A 17,688-nucleotide genomic window follows, 5' to 3' on the forward strand; every position below is an offset into this window, starting at 1 on the left:
CAGTTGAGTGGATGATGAATATGTGGCGATGAGGGACAGTGCTTTGATGCTGGGTAGAGACGGTGTGTGTGTGTATTGTGATGCTGGGTAGAGATGGTGTGTGTGTGTCTTGTGATGCTGGTGTGTGTGTGTGTGTGTGTGTGTGTGTGTGTGTGTGTGTGTGTGTGTGTGTGTGTTGAGGCTGAGGCTGATGATGCTAAAACATGCAGATGAATGCCTGCTGGACAGGGGGCCTGGACAATGCTGAAGCCTTACAGTATTTTAAGGCTGTGTCGGCCTTCCCTGATCACTAACAGTGGCAGCCACACTACAGTATTCTCCATCGTCTTTGTGAAGAGTCAGGGACCTTGTAGGTTTGCTACTAAATGATTGTCTGAGAAGTTGATTTGGTATGCTGGTTCAGTGTTGGGTAGTTTACTGTCATTATTCTGCAGTTCTGTTTGGTTCCTAATGAAAACACTCCTTGGTTCAGTGTTGAGGCTGGGTAGTTTACTGTCATTATTCTGCAGTGATTCATATAGCCTCCATGTGTAGTGATATGGATTATGGTAGTGGGCAGCAGTGGAGGCTGCTGAGGGAGGAAGGCTCATAATAATATCTGTAACGGAGCCAATGGAATGGCATCATGTATTTGATACCATTCCACTAATTCCACTCCAGCCATTAACCTGAGCTCCTCCTCTCCATTGAAGGTGCCCTCAACCCCCTGTGGTGTACAGTTTGTAGGGTATAGTCCTCTGGAGGAGCATTCTGCAGCTCTAAGACAATAGCCTCCACAAACAGTACAGAGTAGATGGGAAGAGCAGGGTGGCAGTGGGAAGAGCAGGGTGGCAGTGGGAAGAGCAGGGTGGCAGTGGGAAGAGCAGGGTGGCAGTGGGAAGAGCAGGGTGGCAGTGGGAAGAGCAGGGTGGCAGTGGGAAGAGCAGGGTGGTAGTGGGAAGAGAAGGGTGGCAGTGGGAAGAGCAGGGTGGCAGTGGGAAGAGCAGGGTGGCAGTGGGAAGAGCAGGGTGGCAGTGGGAAGAGCAGGGTGGCAGTGGGAAGAGCAGGGTGGTAGTGGGAAGAGCAGGGTGGCAGTGGGAAGAGCAGGGTGGCAGTGGGAAGAGCAGGGTGGTAGTGGGAAGAGCAGGGTGGCAGTGGGAAGAGCAGGGTGGCAGTGGGAAGAGCAGGGTGGCAGTGGGAAGAGCAGGGTGGCAGTGGGAAGAGCAGGGTGGTAGTGGGTAGAGCAGGGTGGCAGTGGGAAGAGCAGGGTGGTAGTGGGAAGAGCAGGGTGGTAGTGGGTAGAGCAGGGTGGCAGTGGGAAGAGCAGGGTGGCAGTGGGAAGAGCAGGGTGGCAGTGGGAAGAGCAGGGTGGTAGTGGGAAGAGCAGGGTGGTAGTGGGAAGAGCAGGGTGGTAGTGGGAAGAGCAGGGTGGCAGTGGGTAGAGCAGGGTGGCAGTGGGAAGAGCAGGGTGGCAGTGGAAAGAGCAGGGTGGCAGTGGGAAGAGCAGGGTGGTAGTGGGAAGAGCAGGGTGGTAGTGGGAAGAGCAGGGTGGTAGTGGGAAGAGCAGGGTGGCAGTGGGAAGAGCAGGGTGGCAGTGGGAAGAGCAGGGTGGTAGTGGGAAGAGCAGGGTGGTAGTGGGAAGAGCAGGGTGGTAGTGGGAAGAGCAGGGTGGTAGTGGGAAGAGCAGGGTGGTAGTGGGAAGAGCAGGGTGGCAGTGGGAAGAGCAGGGTGGTAGTGGGAAGAGCAGGGTGCAACATGGTGCATCTCAAGAGATTTCATCCTGCAAAATGTATTAAAAAAAACATTGCTTTAAATGATTTCCACCTTTGGGTACCACCATTTGGATGTTCATACTTCAAACAGCTTCATGTTTGACCTAATTTCCTGCTGACCATTGACACAAGGATGTGTTTGGTAGTTCTGCCAGACCAGCCTCACCTGGGCCAGTCACTGATTGTGGTGTAGAGTGAAGTCATCAGTGCCTTAATCATTGTGAGTAGGGCCAGGAGGTTCTCTTAGCCATGGTCAGGAAAAAGTATTGGCCCTAAATATGAAACCCAATCATCCAGTCACACGGTCAGTGCATATGTTGAATGATGTCCATGGAAAGTACGTTTAGTCCACATAATGATTATACATGGAGAATGGGGCCTCTGAATTAATTCATCAGTCAACGTCCTCGACTATGTTGGCTGTTTCAAAAAATATATCAATCAATCAATTAATGTATCAGTATACATTTTTTTACATAAAGGTTCTGTAGAAATGTGTATTTGTTTTTACGCTGTCGGTAATGGTTTGTGTTACATCATGTTTATTCATTTTCCCAATACACAATCTTTTAGTAAATGGGAATGTTAGCTAATAGATTCGTTTTCTTCATCCAGTGGAGAGATAGCAGGCAGAAAAAAATTCCCTTAAAGGGTCATCAGGGTCACCATTGAGGATGTAAGTGAATCACTTGGCAGTTGACACACATTTTGCCTGTATTCTTCGCAACATGTCTTATTGACATAACTCTTGCCATTATGTCAGCTGATGCTGAGTGTACATTGAAAACAGGTGATTTTGGACCAGTACCCCATATTCAGGTGAACTGCAATGGTTTCCTATTTATGGACTGGTAGCGAAGCGCAACTCGCCTCTGGACCAATCAAAGGCGAGCTAACAGGTCAAGGAAATCTGTAACTTAGCTGATTTATAGATAGCTGTTTGGTGAACTTAAAACCGTGTGTGGACTGCATATGCGCCACTCGGAATCATCTCTTTCTATAAACTCACTGTTTTTGCACTTTTATTTTATTTTTTAAAGGGGATTTATATTTTAATAGAACAATGGAAACTATATATAGGTATTTTCCCGTTATTCTCCTATGTCTGAGTTTGAACCTATTCAGCTATGCGTGGGGTTCACCTGTGGATGTATATGGGAAAGTGGTGGAGCTCGTGTCGCCAGGAGAGGAATACCTGGATGAAATGTCAGTTCGCTCCTTTTTCAAACTGTTGGAGAAGCGTGTGCAGTGCCCTGGTGTGTCGTGTGAAAAGGTAACTTTTTTCTTACACTCGCTTCAACTTGGTTTTAGGAAAGGTCGAGGTCCAATCTGCACCTGTTACTGTGCCGTGCGCTACACACAATGGAATACAGCGCTGTACATTTGTCATAGTGCTTTTTCAGACCTAGCTTGTTTATTAAGCCTAAATCTGTATTATATTTTTTTTATTGACCAGTCTCGAACCAAGTCTTTTTTAAATTTTATTGATACATATATCGTGAGCACTGAGCAATAATGATATGATAATGATAACCGTAATGATTCTGACTATTAATATGTAGGTATTATATAGAGAGAATACACGACGTCAGCATTGCAGATAGTTTTGTGTAACTTATGTATTAAAATCATTAAGTTCTACCAATGATGTAAAACACCCTGATCAATATTTAACTAATTCCATGTGTTAGGGTATTATCATAGATTATAGCAATGGCTTTGACTTAAATCACTTGTGTAAAACAAATAAATAAATATATATATCGTGGTTGTATTACCCTTTTACTGTGCAGCCTGTTTAAACGTCTAAATGATTGGGCATTCTGTTTCACGTAATTTAATACATTCAATGTAAAAAATAATAATACATTACTCTGTCCATCATGCCATTGCACCACAAGTACTCCAATAAGTGTTCATTTTGGTTTAATTTGACTACAGTAGAAAAACATGTACACATCCATTTCTTTGAATACATTTTTCTTCTGTTGTTCAGACATTGAAGGCCTTGGACTTTACCGTGGCAGGTGTAATCTACCCTTGTGACCATGTAGAGGAAGTTTTCTGTCACATGCTATGTGAGACGTGTGTTATAGATTGGCCAAACATGTTTGGGACTAACACTAATGATCAGTAGTTAAACAGCATGTTCTGCTAATGCAACAATGGCTTGAGATCTTACTCATACGTGGTCATGATGCTGGAGAATCAGGAAGAAATCTCTGCACACTTCCAGTGAGATGCACATTTATTTTAATAGATACGGAGCTTTCGGTCAGTCGACCTTCATCGAGCTCAGCCTCTTTTAAAAGAAATGTGCATCTGACTTGAAGTGTGTCAAGACTTTTTTTTTTCTTTCTTTCTTCTGTTTCTCCAGTTGAGCATTTAGCCTCCAGCACCACTAATCGGTTCTGGACTTCTGGTAGACTCTACAGAAGAATCTGTTTAGATAATAGGCCAAGTCACTGTATGTCCTGACTCAAAAAGCCAGAGAATAGCTGTTAAAGATCAGAAAATTAGATTTTTATGTCTCGCATTCACCCAACCTATACTCCTTTAGCTTTGTGGTCATAATTACTGACTTTACAAGACACTACGTTGGTTTTCTCTCATAAATTAGGCATATATTTGTACTGGGTAGATAAATAATCTAAATGAAACACTGAAGCCACCCTGCTTCTTTCTAGTGTCTCTCTGTGCAGTCAGTAGACCAGCTGGTGGGTAACTTCACCAGCACTGGTGGTCTCCTTCACAAGGGGGGCTTCTTCAGAGTAGCGGCAGGATGCTGCCTGTACCTCAGCTCTCCCTCAGAGGCCTGCTCTGCCGTGAGGGCAGGGAGGTGGGGGGACGAGACGGACAACTTCATCCATGAGATCACAGGCTATGACCATGGGGATGGACACGGAGACAGGGAGAGCAGTGGGATAGAGACACTGCTCCATAACTTGAAGAACTACTACAAGCCCGATCAGCAGTACGACCAGGTTGGTGCTGCTGTGTTAATAAGAATGGCAACACATTTTATATACTGTACCTTCTAAGGTTGTGCAATAGAAACCCAATGAACTACCGTTAGCAACAGTGACCTGTTTTCTAACAAACTCATTTGAGTAGATTTGTTTCAACAAAATATTTATATTCTATTCAACGGTGTATGTCTGTCCCTCGTTATGGTAGCAGTGTCTTACTGGTCAAGACATCCTGAAGGAGATGAATGATGGTGTCCCACACAACATGGATGTGATGTTTGGATACATAGTTTACCATGCTTTGCAAGGTGACTGCATGACTGCCAGAGCACTACCTGAAGAGGACTACTTTCTGGATTTCATATTCAACTCCTTCGGTTCTGACAACATTACCATACATGGTACAGTAAGAAACAACTATTCCTATTGGTACGAAATGTCCGTGCTGTAATATTGCCTCATGACAAACTACTATCGCTATTTAGTATGAATCATTTTCCTCGCACTGTTTAGTTTTATTACACTGTAATGTCATGCTCCTGGCTGTACTGTAACATCAACCCACTCATTAATCCATCTTGTGCAATACGTAGTTCATCATTCATTTACCATGATGCTATTAATCTTATCCTCAAACCCTATGTTAATGTTACCCTCAAATCCTATGTTATAACCCCATGAAGCCTGGATAATGAGTTTATATTGCTGTTCCTCAATGGCCTAATATACTCTACCAGCATATTACTGTTCCTCAATGGTCTGCTAATATACTCTACCAGCATATTACTGTTCCCCAATGGCCTGCTAATGTACTCTACCACCAAATAACCATATCATTGTGATTAATCTCTGTAGAGCTGGAAGGTCTTATGAAGAGCCTGCAACTGGGTGGAATCCATGAAGAGGATCACGATCATAGAGATCAAAAGGGACACCACAATGACCATGGTCACGATGACCACGTTGACCATGACCATAGTGACCACAGTACTGTTAGCAGGGGTCGGGGGGGTCGAAGTGGAGGTGATGCCTTCAGGACGAGTCATGAGGAGGGGTACCACCATAGGAACATCAGCAGCTGGGAACTGGTAATTGTTATTCTCAACCACCATGGTGCTTTGTCTGTAATTAGGTCAAGGCCATCGCTCCAATCTTCTGAAGAGACCTTCAGGGGCTTAACGACGCACGCACGCACGCACGCACACACACACACACACATACAGGCTCCTTCACTCTGACTCATTATCAGACTGCTAAACCCCTGGTGTCCGCTGCATCTCCAATGAGCCTCAGATGTGCAGTAGATGGCCTGAGCTATTGGCAGCTGTAGGATTCTCCCCATGGTAATGTCTATATTAGAGAAATCTGAATGAGAAGGAACACTGCTGAAGGATAATAACATGTTACTTGTAATATGTTGGTCCCCACTTTGTGAATGCCCAATGACATCTTACTGTCAGTTAATCAGTTAGCGACAAGGAGTGTCAATTCAAAGAATAGACCAATGGGCTTTGGTCAAAAGTTGTGCACTGCAAAGGGAATAGTGATCCATGTGTTTCAGCCCTGTTTCCTCCATGTGGACGTGTTTCACCCCTGTTTCCTCCACGTGGATGTGTTTCACCCCTGTTTCCTCCACGTGGACGTGTTTCACCCCTGTTTCCTCCACGTGGATGTGTTTCACCCCTGTTTCCTCCACGTGGATGTGTTTCACCCCTGTTTCCTCCACGTGGACGTGTTTCACCCCTGTTTCCTCCACGTGGATGTGTTTCACCCCTGTTTCCTCCACGTGGATGTGTTTCATCCCTGTTTCCTCCACGTGGACGTGTTTCACCCCTGTTTCCTCCACGTGGACGTGTTTCCACCCTGTTTCCTCCACGTGGACGTGTTTCAGCCCTGTTTCCTCCACGTGGACGTGTTTCAGCCCTGTTTCCTCCACGTGGACGTGTTTCAGCCCTGTTTCCTCCACGTGGACGTGTTTCAGCCCTGTTTCCTCCACGTGGACGTGTTTCAGCCCTGTTTCCTCCACGTAGATGTGTTTCAGCCCGGAGGAGCTGATAAAGATCCATGGGCTGAATGGATCTAGCCTGTCCAGGTCTGACGTGGCCCGGCTCAGCCCAGCCCTGGTCCAGCAGCTCCTCAGTGGTGCCTGCAACAGCATCTCTCCCCCCACTGGACCATTAGACCAGCTCAGCACCACAGAGAGTGAGTGAACTGCTACAGTCCGAGCCACTGTGATTCTGCGTTGTGTACTCTTGCGATTGATCTATTGATTTCTACAGTACACTCTCTATTCAACACTCATTCCTTTCCTTTTGATACAGAAAGTCCCATTCCTTAATGATAAAGGAATTATAGAGAGACTATGCAGAAATACATTTCCTCTGTTTGTAAATATGAATGCTCCAAAATTCAAAATCACAAAACATGAGGCTCTTGTCCAAAAAGACGAGAGCCTATTGCATTCGGTAGGACTAGAGCCTATTGCATTCGGTAGGACTAGAGCCCATTGCATTCGGTAGGACTAGAGCCCATTGCATTCGGTAGGACGAGAGACCATTGCATTCGGTAGGACGAGAGCCCATTGCATTCGGTAGGACGAGAGCCCATTGCATTCGGTAGGACGAGAGCCCATTGCATTCGGTAGGACGAGAGCCCATTGCATTCGGTAGGACGAGAGCCCATTGCATTCGGTAGGACGAGAGCCCATTGCATTCGGGAGGACTAGAGCCCATTGCATTCGGGAGGACTAGAGCCCATTGCATTCGGGAGGACTAGAGCCCATTGCATTCGGGAGGACTAGAGCCCCATTGCATTCGGTAGGACGAGAGCCCCATTGCATTCGGTAGGACGAGAGCCCCATTGCATTCGGTAGGACGAGAGCCTATTGCATTCGGTAGGACGAGAGCCTATTTCAAGCATAATCACACAATGTTTACTGTATTATCTAACAGACCTTTTGTGGCTTGACTGAGCCCATTACATTCGGTAGGACGAGAGCCTATTGCATTCGGAAGGACTAGAGCCCATTACATTCGGGAGGACTAGAGCCCATTGCATTCGGGAGGACTAGAGCCCATTGCATTCGGGAGGACTAGAGCCCCATTGCATTCGGTAGGACGAGAGCCCCATTGCATTCGGTAGGACGAGAGCCTATTGCATTCGGTAGGACGAGAGCCTATTTCAAGCATAATCACACAATGTTTACTGTATTATCTAACATACCTTTTGTGGCTTGACTGAGCCCATTACATTCGGTAGGACGAGAGCCTATTGCATTCGGAAGGACTAGAGCCCATTATATTCGGTAGGACGAGAGCCTATTGCATTCGGAAGGACTAGAGCCCATTACATTCGGTAGGACGAGAGCCCATTGCATTCGGTAGGACGAGAGCCCATTGCATTCGGTAGGACGAGAGCCCATTGCATTCGGTAGGACGAGAGCCCATTGCATTCGGTAGGACGAGAGCCCATTGCATTCGGTAGGACGAGAGCCCATTGCATTCGGTAGGACGAGAGCCCATTGCATTCGGTAGGACGAGAGCCCATTGCATTCGGTAGGATGAGAGCCCATTGCATTCGGTAGGACTAGAGCCCATTGCATTCGGTAGGACTAGAGCCCATTGCATTCGGTAGGACTAGAGCCCATTGCATTCGGTAGGACTAGAGCCCATTGCATTCGGAAGGACTAGAGCCCATTGCATTCGGTAGGACTAGAGCCCCATTGCATTCGGTAGGACTAGAGCCCATTGCATTCGGTAGGACTAGAGCCCATTGCATTCGGTAGGACTAGAGCCCATTGCATTCGGTAGGACTAGAGCCCATTGCATTCGGTAGGACTAGAGCCCATTGCATTCGGTAGGACTAGAGCCCATTGCATTCGGTAGGACGAGAGCCCATTGCATTCGGTAGGACGAGAGCCCATTGCATTCGGTAGGACGAGAGCCCATTGCATTCGGTATGACGAGAGCCCATTGCATTCGGGAGGACTAGAGCCCATTGCATTCGGGAGGACTAGAGCCCCATTGCATTCGGTAGGACGAGAGCCCCATTGCATTCGGTAGGACGAGAGCCCCATTGCATTCGGTAGGACGAGAGCCCCATTGCATTCGGTAGGACGAGAGCCTATTGCATTCGGTAGGACGAGAGCCTATTTCAAGCATAATCACACAATGTTTACTGTATTATCTAACATACCTTTTGTGGCTTGACTGAGCCCATTACATTCGGTAGGACGAGAGCCTATTGCATTCGGAAGGACTAGAGCCCATTACATTCGGTAGGACGAGAGCCTATTGCATTCGGTAGGACTAGAGCCCATTGCATTCGGAAGGACTAGAGCCCATTACATTCGGTAGGACGAGAGCCCATTGCATTCGGTAGGACGAGAGCCCATTGCATTCGGTAGGACGAGAGCCCATTGCATTCGGGAGGACTAGAGCCCATTGCATTCGGGAGGACTAGAGCCCATTGCATTCGGTAGGACGAGAGCCCATTGCATTCGGTAGGACGAGAGCCCATTGCATTCGGGAGGACTAGAGCCCATTGCATTCGGGAGGACGAGAGCCCCATTGCATTCGGTAGGACGAGAGCCCCATTGCATTCGGTAGGACGAGAGCCCCATTGCATTCGGTAGGACGAGAGCCTATTGCATTCGGTAGGACGAGAGCCTATTTCAAGCATAATCACACAATGTTTACTGTATTATCTAACAGACCTTTTGTGGCTTGACTGACTGACTGACTGATTGGCTTGAGTCTGGCACTGTTATTATATTTGTAACCCCTTAATGTTAATTATTTCTCCCCACAGAGTTTGTGTATGCCTCCATAGCCAATCTGCTGATCTGTCTGGCCGCCCTGGTTGGCGTTATGGTGCTGCTGTGTACCTCCTGCAGCAGTGTCTTCCAGCTCGTCATCCAGTTCTGTGTCAGCTTGGCTGTGGGCTCCCTCACTGGGGACGCCCTGTTGCACCTCCTGCCTATGGTGAGCACCACAGTACCATATCCACATCACTGAGCCCAGCTGATTCAAGCTGAGATGCACTGAACTGGCCTGGTTATGCATCCATCATAGTTGCTGGAATGTCCAATGTGAAAAGAAAACCACTTCTCTAACCAGCCAGACCTCTTCCTCCTCAACACTTCATTAAAGTGTTGTGGTTAATGTCAGTGTGACCCAATGATCAGCCAGATGTCTGAGAGACCATGGTAAGTCAGAGCAACACATACAGTAGTCCCATCTGATGCTTCCTAGCCTTATTTCCCCCAGGGCAGAAGTCTGAAGGGGATACTTCCTGCTGTTGCAGCTCAATCCATTTAGATCCATCATGTCAACATCGCAGGGCGAAGTATTAGCAGGCTGTCACACTGTGTCATCCCCTACAGTGTCAAATAATAACCATGTGAGGAACAAGAATGACACCTTCAGATCGGGCAAACGGAGAAATGGCCCCTTGTTCCTTCAGGGAACTTTAGGTTATTACAAAGCCAATGATAAGAGCAACATAACAATGTGTCCCAATGGTCCGACATGACTTCCTATCTTCCTCTCCTTCACAACCACTTATTTAGAGGACTTGATTGGTTAAAGCAATATGGTGGATAGGTACTGGTCTCCACTCTAGACTTTCATCTGTCAGTAGTGATTGAAGGAGGTCATTTCAGACTAATGGACCCTGCACAGGTTGATTGCGTCTCCAGTATTTGGTATTGTGTAGTGTATTACACTTCACTTGAACCTGCCTTCATAAGAGCTACGCAACACTGTCATAGCACTGTCATAACACTGTCATAGCACTGTCAAAGCACTGTCATTGGGCTGACTGTCAGACTGGGTTGTGACTGTTTCCTCTGTTGGTTCAGTTCCTAGGCCTCCATGTTCACAGTGAAGGAACAGATCACAGCCACTCAGAGGAGGTTCCAGACTACATCTGTAAGATACTGGTGATGATGGCTGGCATCTACTGCTTCTATCTCATGGAGACTATCTTCTCCATCATCACCACTCATAAGGACAGCCATCACCATTCCCTGCATCACCATGGGGTAAGTAGTGTCTATCATCTGGGCTGTGTTCAGTAGGGCATGATGTAGCAAAATGTATTGCAACAGGAAACAAAAATATGGGTTCTTATTGGACACGACCAGGTGGTACCTCTCCATTTCAGACGGTTTCTAAACCTTATCTCCTTACTGAACACCTCCGTTCTGTTAGCTTACTGGTTCAGTGGATCCATGGTGAAAAGAACTCCCACACACGCACACTTGCAATACACCTTTTAATAAAGTGCAATGTTTCGGTCAAAGATATTTCAGGTCTTTCTGGTTCCAAAATGTGAGAATTGTTAGCTATCACCCGTAGATACATTTGAAGTCTGAAGTCTACATACACCTTAGCCAAATACATTTAAACTCAGTTTTTCACAATTTCTGACATTTTATCCTGGTAAAAATTCCCTGTCTTATGTCATTTAGGATCACCACTTTATTTTAAGAATGTGAAATGTCAGAATAATAGTAGAGAGAATGATTTATCACATTTATCACATTCCCAGTGGGTCAGAAGTTTACATGCACTCAATTAGTATTTGGTAGCATTGCCTTTAAATTGTTTAACTTGGGTCAAATGTTTCGGGTAGCCTTCCACAAGCTTCCCACAATAAGTTGGGGGAATTTTGGCCCATTTCTCCTGACAGAGCTGGTGGAACTGAGTCAGGTTTGTAGGCCTCCTTGCTCACACATGCTTTTTCAGTTCTGCCCAATAGTATTGAGGTCAGGGCTTTGTTATGGCCACTCCAATACCTTGACTTTGTTGTCCTTAAGCCATTTTGCCACAACTTTGTAAGTATGCTTGGGGTCATTGTCCATTTGGAAGACCCATTTGCGACCAAGCTTTAACTTCCTGACTGATGTCTTGAGATGTTACTTCAATATATCCACGTTTTTCCTTGTTAATGATGTCATCTATTTTGTGAAGTGCACCAGTCCCTGTTGCTGCAAATCACCCCCACAACATGATGCTACCACCCCCGTGCTTCACGGTTGGGATGGTGTTCTTCGGCATGCAAGCCTCCCCCTTTTTCCTCCAAACGGTCATTATGGTCATTATGGCCAAACAGTTCTATTTTTGTTTCATCAGACCAGAGAAATTTCTCCAAAAAGTACGATCTTTGTCCACATGTGCAGTTGCAAACCGTAGTCTGGCTTTCTTGTGGCGGTTTTGGAGCAGTGGCTTCTTCCTTGCTGAGTGGTCTTTCAGGTTATGTCGATATAGAAGAGGCACTGAGTTTGAAGGTAGGCCTTGAAATACATCCACAGGTACACCTCCAATTGACTAAAATGATGTCAAATAGCCTATCAGAAGCTTCTAAAACCATGACATAATTTTCTGGAATTTTCCAAGCTGTTTAAAGGCACAGTCAACTTAGTGTATGTAAACGTCTGACCCACTGGAATTGTGATACAATGAATTATATGTGAAATAATCTGTCTGTAAACAGTTTTTGAAAAATTACTGTACATGTTCTTTGTTGTGATGTTCCGGGCCCAGACAGATACATTGTGCCATTGTGTTTCCAGGAGGAGTCTGAGCCCCATCACTGTGACCATGGTAAAGTCCTGGAGATGTACCTGCAGGAGAAAAATAACAAGCAGTCAATCTCCCAGACTGACCTGGTAGGTTCTGTACCACTTATTCACAGACTGACCTGGTAGGTTCTGTACCACCTATTCACAGACTGACCTGGTAGGTTCTGTACCACCTATTCACAGACTGACCTGGTAGGTTCTGTACCACTTATTCACAGACTGACCTGGTAGGTTGTGTACCACCTATTCACAGACTGACCTGGTAGGTTCTGTACCACCTATTCACAGACTGACCTGGTAGGTTCTGTACCACTTATTCACAGACTGACCTGGTCGGTTCTGTACCACCTATTCACAGACTGACCTGGTAGGTTCTGTACCACCTATTCACAGACTGACCTGGTAGGTTCTGTACCACTTATTCACAAACTGACCTGGTAGGTTCTGTACCACCTATTCACAGACTGACCTGGTAGGTTCTGTACCATCTATTCACAGACTGACCTGGTAGGTTCTGCACCACCTATTTACAGACTGACCTGGTAGGTTCTGTACCACTTATTCACAGACTGACCTAGTATGTTCTGTACCACCTATTCACAGACTGACCTGGTAGGTTCTGTACCACCTATTCACAGACTGACCTGGTAGGTTCTGTACCACTTATTCACAGACTGACCTGGTAGGTTCTGTACCACCTATTCACAGACTGACCTGGTAGGTTCTGTACCATCTATTCACAGACTGACCTGGTAGGTTCTGTACCACTTATTCACAGACTGACCTAGTATGTTCTGTACCACCTATTCACAGACTGACCTGGTAGGTTCTGTACCACCTATTCACAGACTGACCTGGTAGGTTCTGTACCACCTATTCACAGACTGACCTGGTAGGTTCTGTACCACCTATTCACAGACTGACCTGGTAGGTTCTGTACCATCTATTCACAGACTGACCTGGTAGGTTCTGCACCACCTATTCACAGACTGACCTGGTAGGTTCTGTACCACTTATTCACAGACTGACCTAGTATGTTCTGTACCACCTATTCACAGACTGACCTGGTAGGTTCTGTACCACCTATTCACAGACTGACCTGGTAGGTTCTGTACCACCTATTCACAGACTGACCTGGTAGGTTCTGTACCACCTATTCACAGACTGACCTGGTAGGTTCTGTACCACTTATTCACATACTGACCTGGTAGGTTCTGTACCACCTATTCACAGACTGACCTGGTAGGTTCTGTACCACTTATTCACATACTGACCTGGTAGGTTCTGCACCACCTATTCACAGACTGACCTGGTAGGTTCTGTACCACTTATTCACAGACTGACCTGGTATGTTCTGTACCACCTATTCACAGACTGACCTGGTAGGTTCTGTACCACCTATTCACAGACTGACCTGGTAGGTTCTGTACCACTTATTCACAGACTGACCTGGTAGGTTCTGTACCACCTAATCACAGACTGACCTGGTAGGTTCTGGACCACCTATTCACAGACTGACCTGGTAGGTTCTGTACCACCTATTCACAGACTGACCTGGTAGGTTCTGTACCACCTATGCACAGACTGACCTGGTAGGTTCTGTACCACCTATTCACAGACACACCTGGTAGGTTCTGTACCACCTATTCACAGACACACCTGTGACGTTCTAAACCCTCTATCTGCTCTCTTGGAGATCTGAGTCAGAGGTCCATGACTGAACAGCCAGTATCCTAGTAAAGCTGTGTTTTTACCTGACACAGTATGTAGTCTCAAGTCTTTACTATCCGTGTCTCTGAACACCTTGTCCTCCACTAACTTGTTCACGCCTGCTGTAATTCCGATGTTATACTTCTGTAAAATTCTGATCCTAAAAGGTTGAAAGTGAGCACAGTGAGGACACAGAGAAAGCCTTTCCAGAACCAAACCAGCGCTCAAGAGGTAAGATAGACAACCCAGGTCATCATACAACCTGTAAGGAAGAGATTAAAAATAGGTCAGGGTCTGACAGTCAGGGCGTTCACTGGAAAGCTGATATACTGTGAACTTACTGTGCGAGTCAAGTCTAGTCAATGATTACACACATTTAGCGTGACAAAGAGTAATGTGCACCAAAGAGCTTTGTTCACTTACACGAGGAACAGCAATACAGGGATTCATTACTGCAGGGGTACAACATTTTAGCTGCAGATGCACCCAAAAACACCCTGTCATATCATTGTAAATGATAATATCAACAGTGACAACAATTTATTTATCTGACATGATTAAAATGAGACATCATCCTTTATGTAATCTTTATAAACAATTCAAGCGGACTCATTAAACAGAGAACGTCCCTGGTCATCCCTACTGCCTCTGACCTGGCGGACTCATTAAACAGAGAACATCCCTGGTCATCCCTACTGCCTCTGATCTGGTGGACTCACTAAACACAAATGTTTTGTTTGTAAAATATATGTGAGTGTTGGAGTGTGTCTGTGGCTATAAGTACATATAAAAAACATGAATTATGCCATCCGGTTTGCTTAATATGAAGAATTTGAAATGATTTATACTTTTACTTTTCATACTTAAGTATATTTGAGCAATTACATTTACTTTTGATACTGAAGTATTTTAAAACCAAATACTTTGACTTTTACTCAAGTAGTATTTTACTGGGTGACTTTGACTTGAGTCATTTTCTATGAAGGTATCTTTACTTTTACTCAAGTATGACAATTTAGTACTTTTTCCACCACTGGTTCCAACAGATGTAGGATCTTAATTTGATCACCCTGTTCTTGCAGGAAATGCAAACATGAAGTAAATTTAAGGTTTAAAAAGACTTCTAAAGTTAGTAATTTCCACTTTAAAATGTCAGACTTGATTTGTCCTAACTAACAATGTATCAACCCCTACAAAAATGTCCATTAATTGTAATCCACACACTAATTCATATTTCCTGTTGCTACAGGATACTTTTCCTGTTGTGAGAAACTGGTCAAATTAAGATCCTACATCTGTATTCTGTATTCCAGCCTAATGACATTGGCTAATCAATAATGCTGTCATTGTGATATATGAATTTAGACACATGATTAAAAATAGCCAAATGTAACTTTAGTTCTTTAGACGACTGAACCTTTCTCTGAGTTTCCCTTCTGTCTCTCCCCTCCACTAGAACAGCGTCTGCTACCCTACATGGTTACCATAGGGGACGGGATACATAACTTTGCCGATGGCCTGGCTATCGGAGCGGCCTTTTCTGTTTCCTGGAATTCCGGCCTTGCCACGTCTTTGGCTGTGTTCTGTCATGAGTTGCCTCACGAACTGGGTGAGTGTAGACTGATGCCTCTAGTTGGTCATGTTGAAAGAGATTTTCAGGGAATGAGACCCAGCCACATTAGTACTTCAGATGTTTATTTTATATCAATTAGTGTGTGTGTGTGTGGTGTGTAAAATGGTGTTTGATTTCTGGACAATATTTTTTCATTTCAAACAGTCAAGTGTTAGACTGGATGAGTAGTAGTGGTAGATGATTAGCCACGACTTCTCTCTCCATACAGATTCCTATTCACTCAATCCCTCCAATGGCATCAACCTAAGACCTACATTTTTATCACTGACGTCCCTTTTAAACCTCTCCGTCCTACATTTCCCAGGTGATTTTGCAATCCTGCTGCACAGCGGGTTGTCAGTGAAGAAGGCCTTGATGCTGAATGTGGGCAGTGCCCTCACATCCTTCATCGGACTCTACATCGCCCTCACCGTCTCTACTGACCTGGCCACCAAGCAGTGGATTGCGGCCATCACCTCTGGTCTCTTCCTGTATGTGGGTCTGGCTGATATGGTTAGTACACTAGGTTTACCACATTCTCAAACAGGCTGTGAGGAATCACTTATTTGTGTTTCTCTTCAAATGAGAGTTTATCGTACAAATTGTTCAAATGACCCTTCGCTAAGCCCTGCCGTCTTGGTTACTGTTGCAACTTTGGACAACATTTTCCCCTGGAAGCCCAATTATGACTTGGGCCTTAAGTGTCTCCTGGCTATGTCACCTGACCAGGAAGAGCTCTGACCCCTAGTTATGGCACGTTTGCTCCTATGTCTTTCATCAATTCCCTAATGCCTATCTTTCTCTGTAAATATGCTATATTTGGGCAAGGAGTTAAATGCAGTCGATTGTCTTGCTTCTTTCTCCTCCCAGCTCCCCACCATGATCCATGCGGACAACCGTAGGCCCTGGCTCATGTTCCTGCTCCAGAACTTAGGACTGCTGTCTGGCTGGGGCATCCTGCTGCTCCTTTCTCTGTATGAAGAAAATATTGGCTTCTAGAGCCTCCTAGTCCTCACACTGTACAGTACAATGCAATGGATTTGTATACAATTACAAATTACACTGTATGTAAACTATGCTATATTTGACCTGTTTTGATACATTTAATTTAACACGCTTGATCATTCTATATGATGGAAAATTTCCTCAAAATGACTTTCTAGATGATATATGCGATTTATAGTCTAGTTCTGTTGTATCTACCACATAGAAGTGTAGTCTGCTGGTGTTCAGTCTGAACCTGCTGTTGGTGCTAATGTTACTGTTGGAAAGGATTTCATCTGTATGCGATTTAGTTCAAACTGTAATTTATACCACCGATATTTATAATGGGACTCACAGTTCCTCAGCCTACTGCCTCTGTAATTGCCACATCTTTTGTATAACCACATACCATAACAGTGTGACTGCAGGGAAGTAGGTAGATTCTGTTTTCATTTGTGATCGTGTGACGTGTGTAGTTAGCGGTAATGCAGAGGTTGACAGTATGTATACATGTGAGAATGTGACATGTTTAGATTTGTCTAACTTTGTCATATGTGTATTTTTACTTACAGTATGTGCCACCAATCCCACAAAACCCCCAAAAAGTAATAAAATACGCAAAGAAAATAATAATTCTGATACATGTTGTTTCTGTATAGCTTTCCTTGTTTAGCACATACATTGAGCACAAAGCCATATGATGCTTTCCAGCTGCAGTATTTTTTCCATTCTGTCCAGTCTACCACTCAAGAGAATTCCCTGTAAATGGATACAGGAAATAACATCCTCTAGATACTTGGTTATATGACATGATTAGGTACGTCGGCAGTTTCACTGTTCAGAGTCCACACTTTCGAAGACAGACGGCTCAAATCCATGGATCGCAACTTCAGATAAATCAGAGGTGGACCCTCATTTTTAAAAATCTTTTACGGTAGATCACCAGTCAGCATGGTGATTCACTGTAGTTTGTCTGATTACCAAGAGAGGGGTTATAAAGAAGGGTTGGTACAGCAAAGTATATCAGCAGAGATGACAGGCATTGTGGATTCCATTTGATAAAATGGTCATCGTAAC

General features: G+C 45.1%; 1 protein-coding gene across 2 annotated transcripts; it reads left to right on the forward strand.

Moving 5' to 3' along the window:
- The first annotated feature begins 2,653 nt into the window (after positions 1-2,653).
- On the forward strand, positions 2,654-17,238 carry LOC110496875 (zinc transporter ZIP4-like). Of its 2 annotated transcripts, none has more exons than XM_090209241.1 (12): positions 2,654-3,024; positions 4,439-4,735; positions 4,929-5,121; positions 5,576-5,808; positions 6,751-6,922; positions 9,530-9,702; positions 10,581-10,763; positions 12,297-12,392; positions 14,183-14,246; positions 15,472-15,624; positions 15,953-16,140; positions 16,498-17,238. In XM_090209241.1, the coding sequence occupies exons 1-12, from the start codon at positions 2,815-2,817 to the stop codon at positions 16,624-16,626; spliced, it is 2,091 nt and encodes a 696-aa protein (XP_090065367.1). In that variant the 5' UTR covers positions 2,654-2,814; the 3' UTR covers positions 16,627-17,238. The 2 variants fall into 2 exon arrangements, with proteins under 2 accessions (XP_090065367.1, XP_090065366.1); XM_090209240.1 differs by having other exon boundaries at positions 2,680-3,024; positions 4,932-5,121.
- Positions 17,239-17,688: the final 450 nt, after the last annotated feature.

This window comes from Oncorhynchus mykiss, chromosome 18 (genome assembly GCF_057628025.1).
Source record: "Oncorhynchus mykiss isolate SJ-2025 chromosome 18, ASM5762802v1, whole genome shotgun sequence".
In the NCBI taxonomy this organism is placed as follows: Eukaryota; Metazoa; Chordata; class Actinopteri; order Salmoniformes; family Salmonidae; genus Oncorhynchus; species Oncorhynchus mykiss.

Bases quoted from the DNA above. Each gene is read 5' to 3' on its own strand.
- LOC110496875 (XM_090209241.1), top strand. From the start codon at position 2,815: ATGGAAACTATATATAGGTATTTTCCCGTTATTCTCCTATGTCTGAGT. The intron at 6,923-9,529 runs GTGAGTGAACTG...TTCTCCCCACAG, and splicing joins CCAGCTCAGCACCACAGAGA to AGTTTGTGTATGCCTCCATA. The intron at 14,247-15,471 runs GTAAGATAGACA...CCCCTCCACTAG, and splicing joins ACCAAACCAGCGCTCAAGAG to AACAGCGTCTGCTACCCTAC.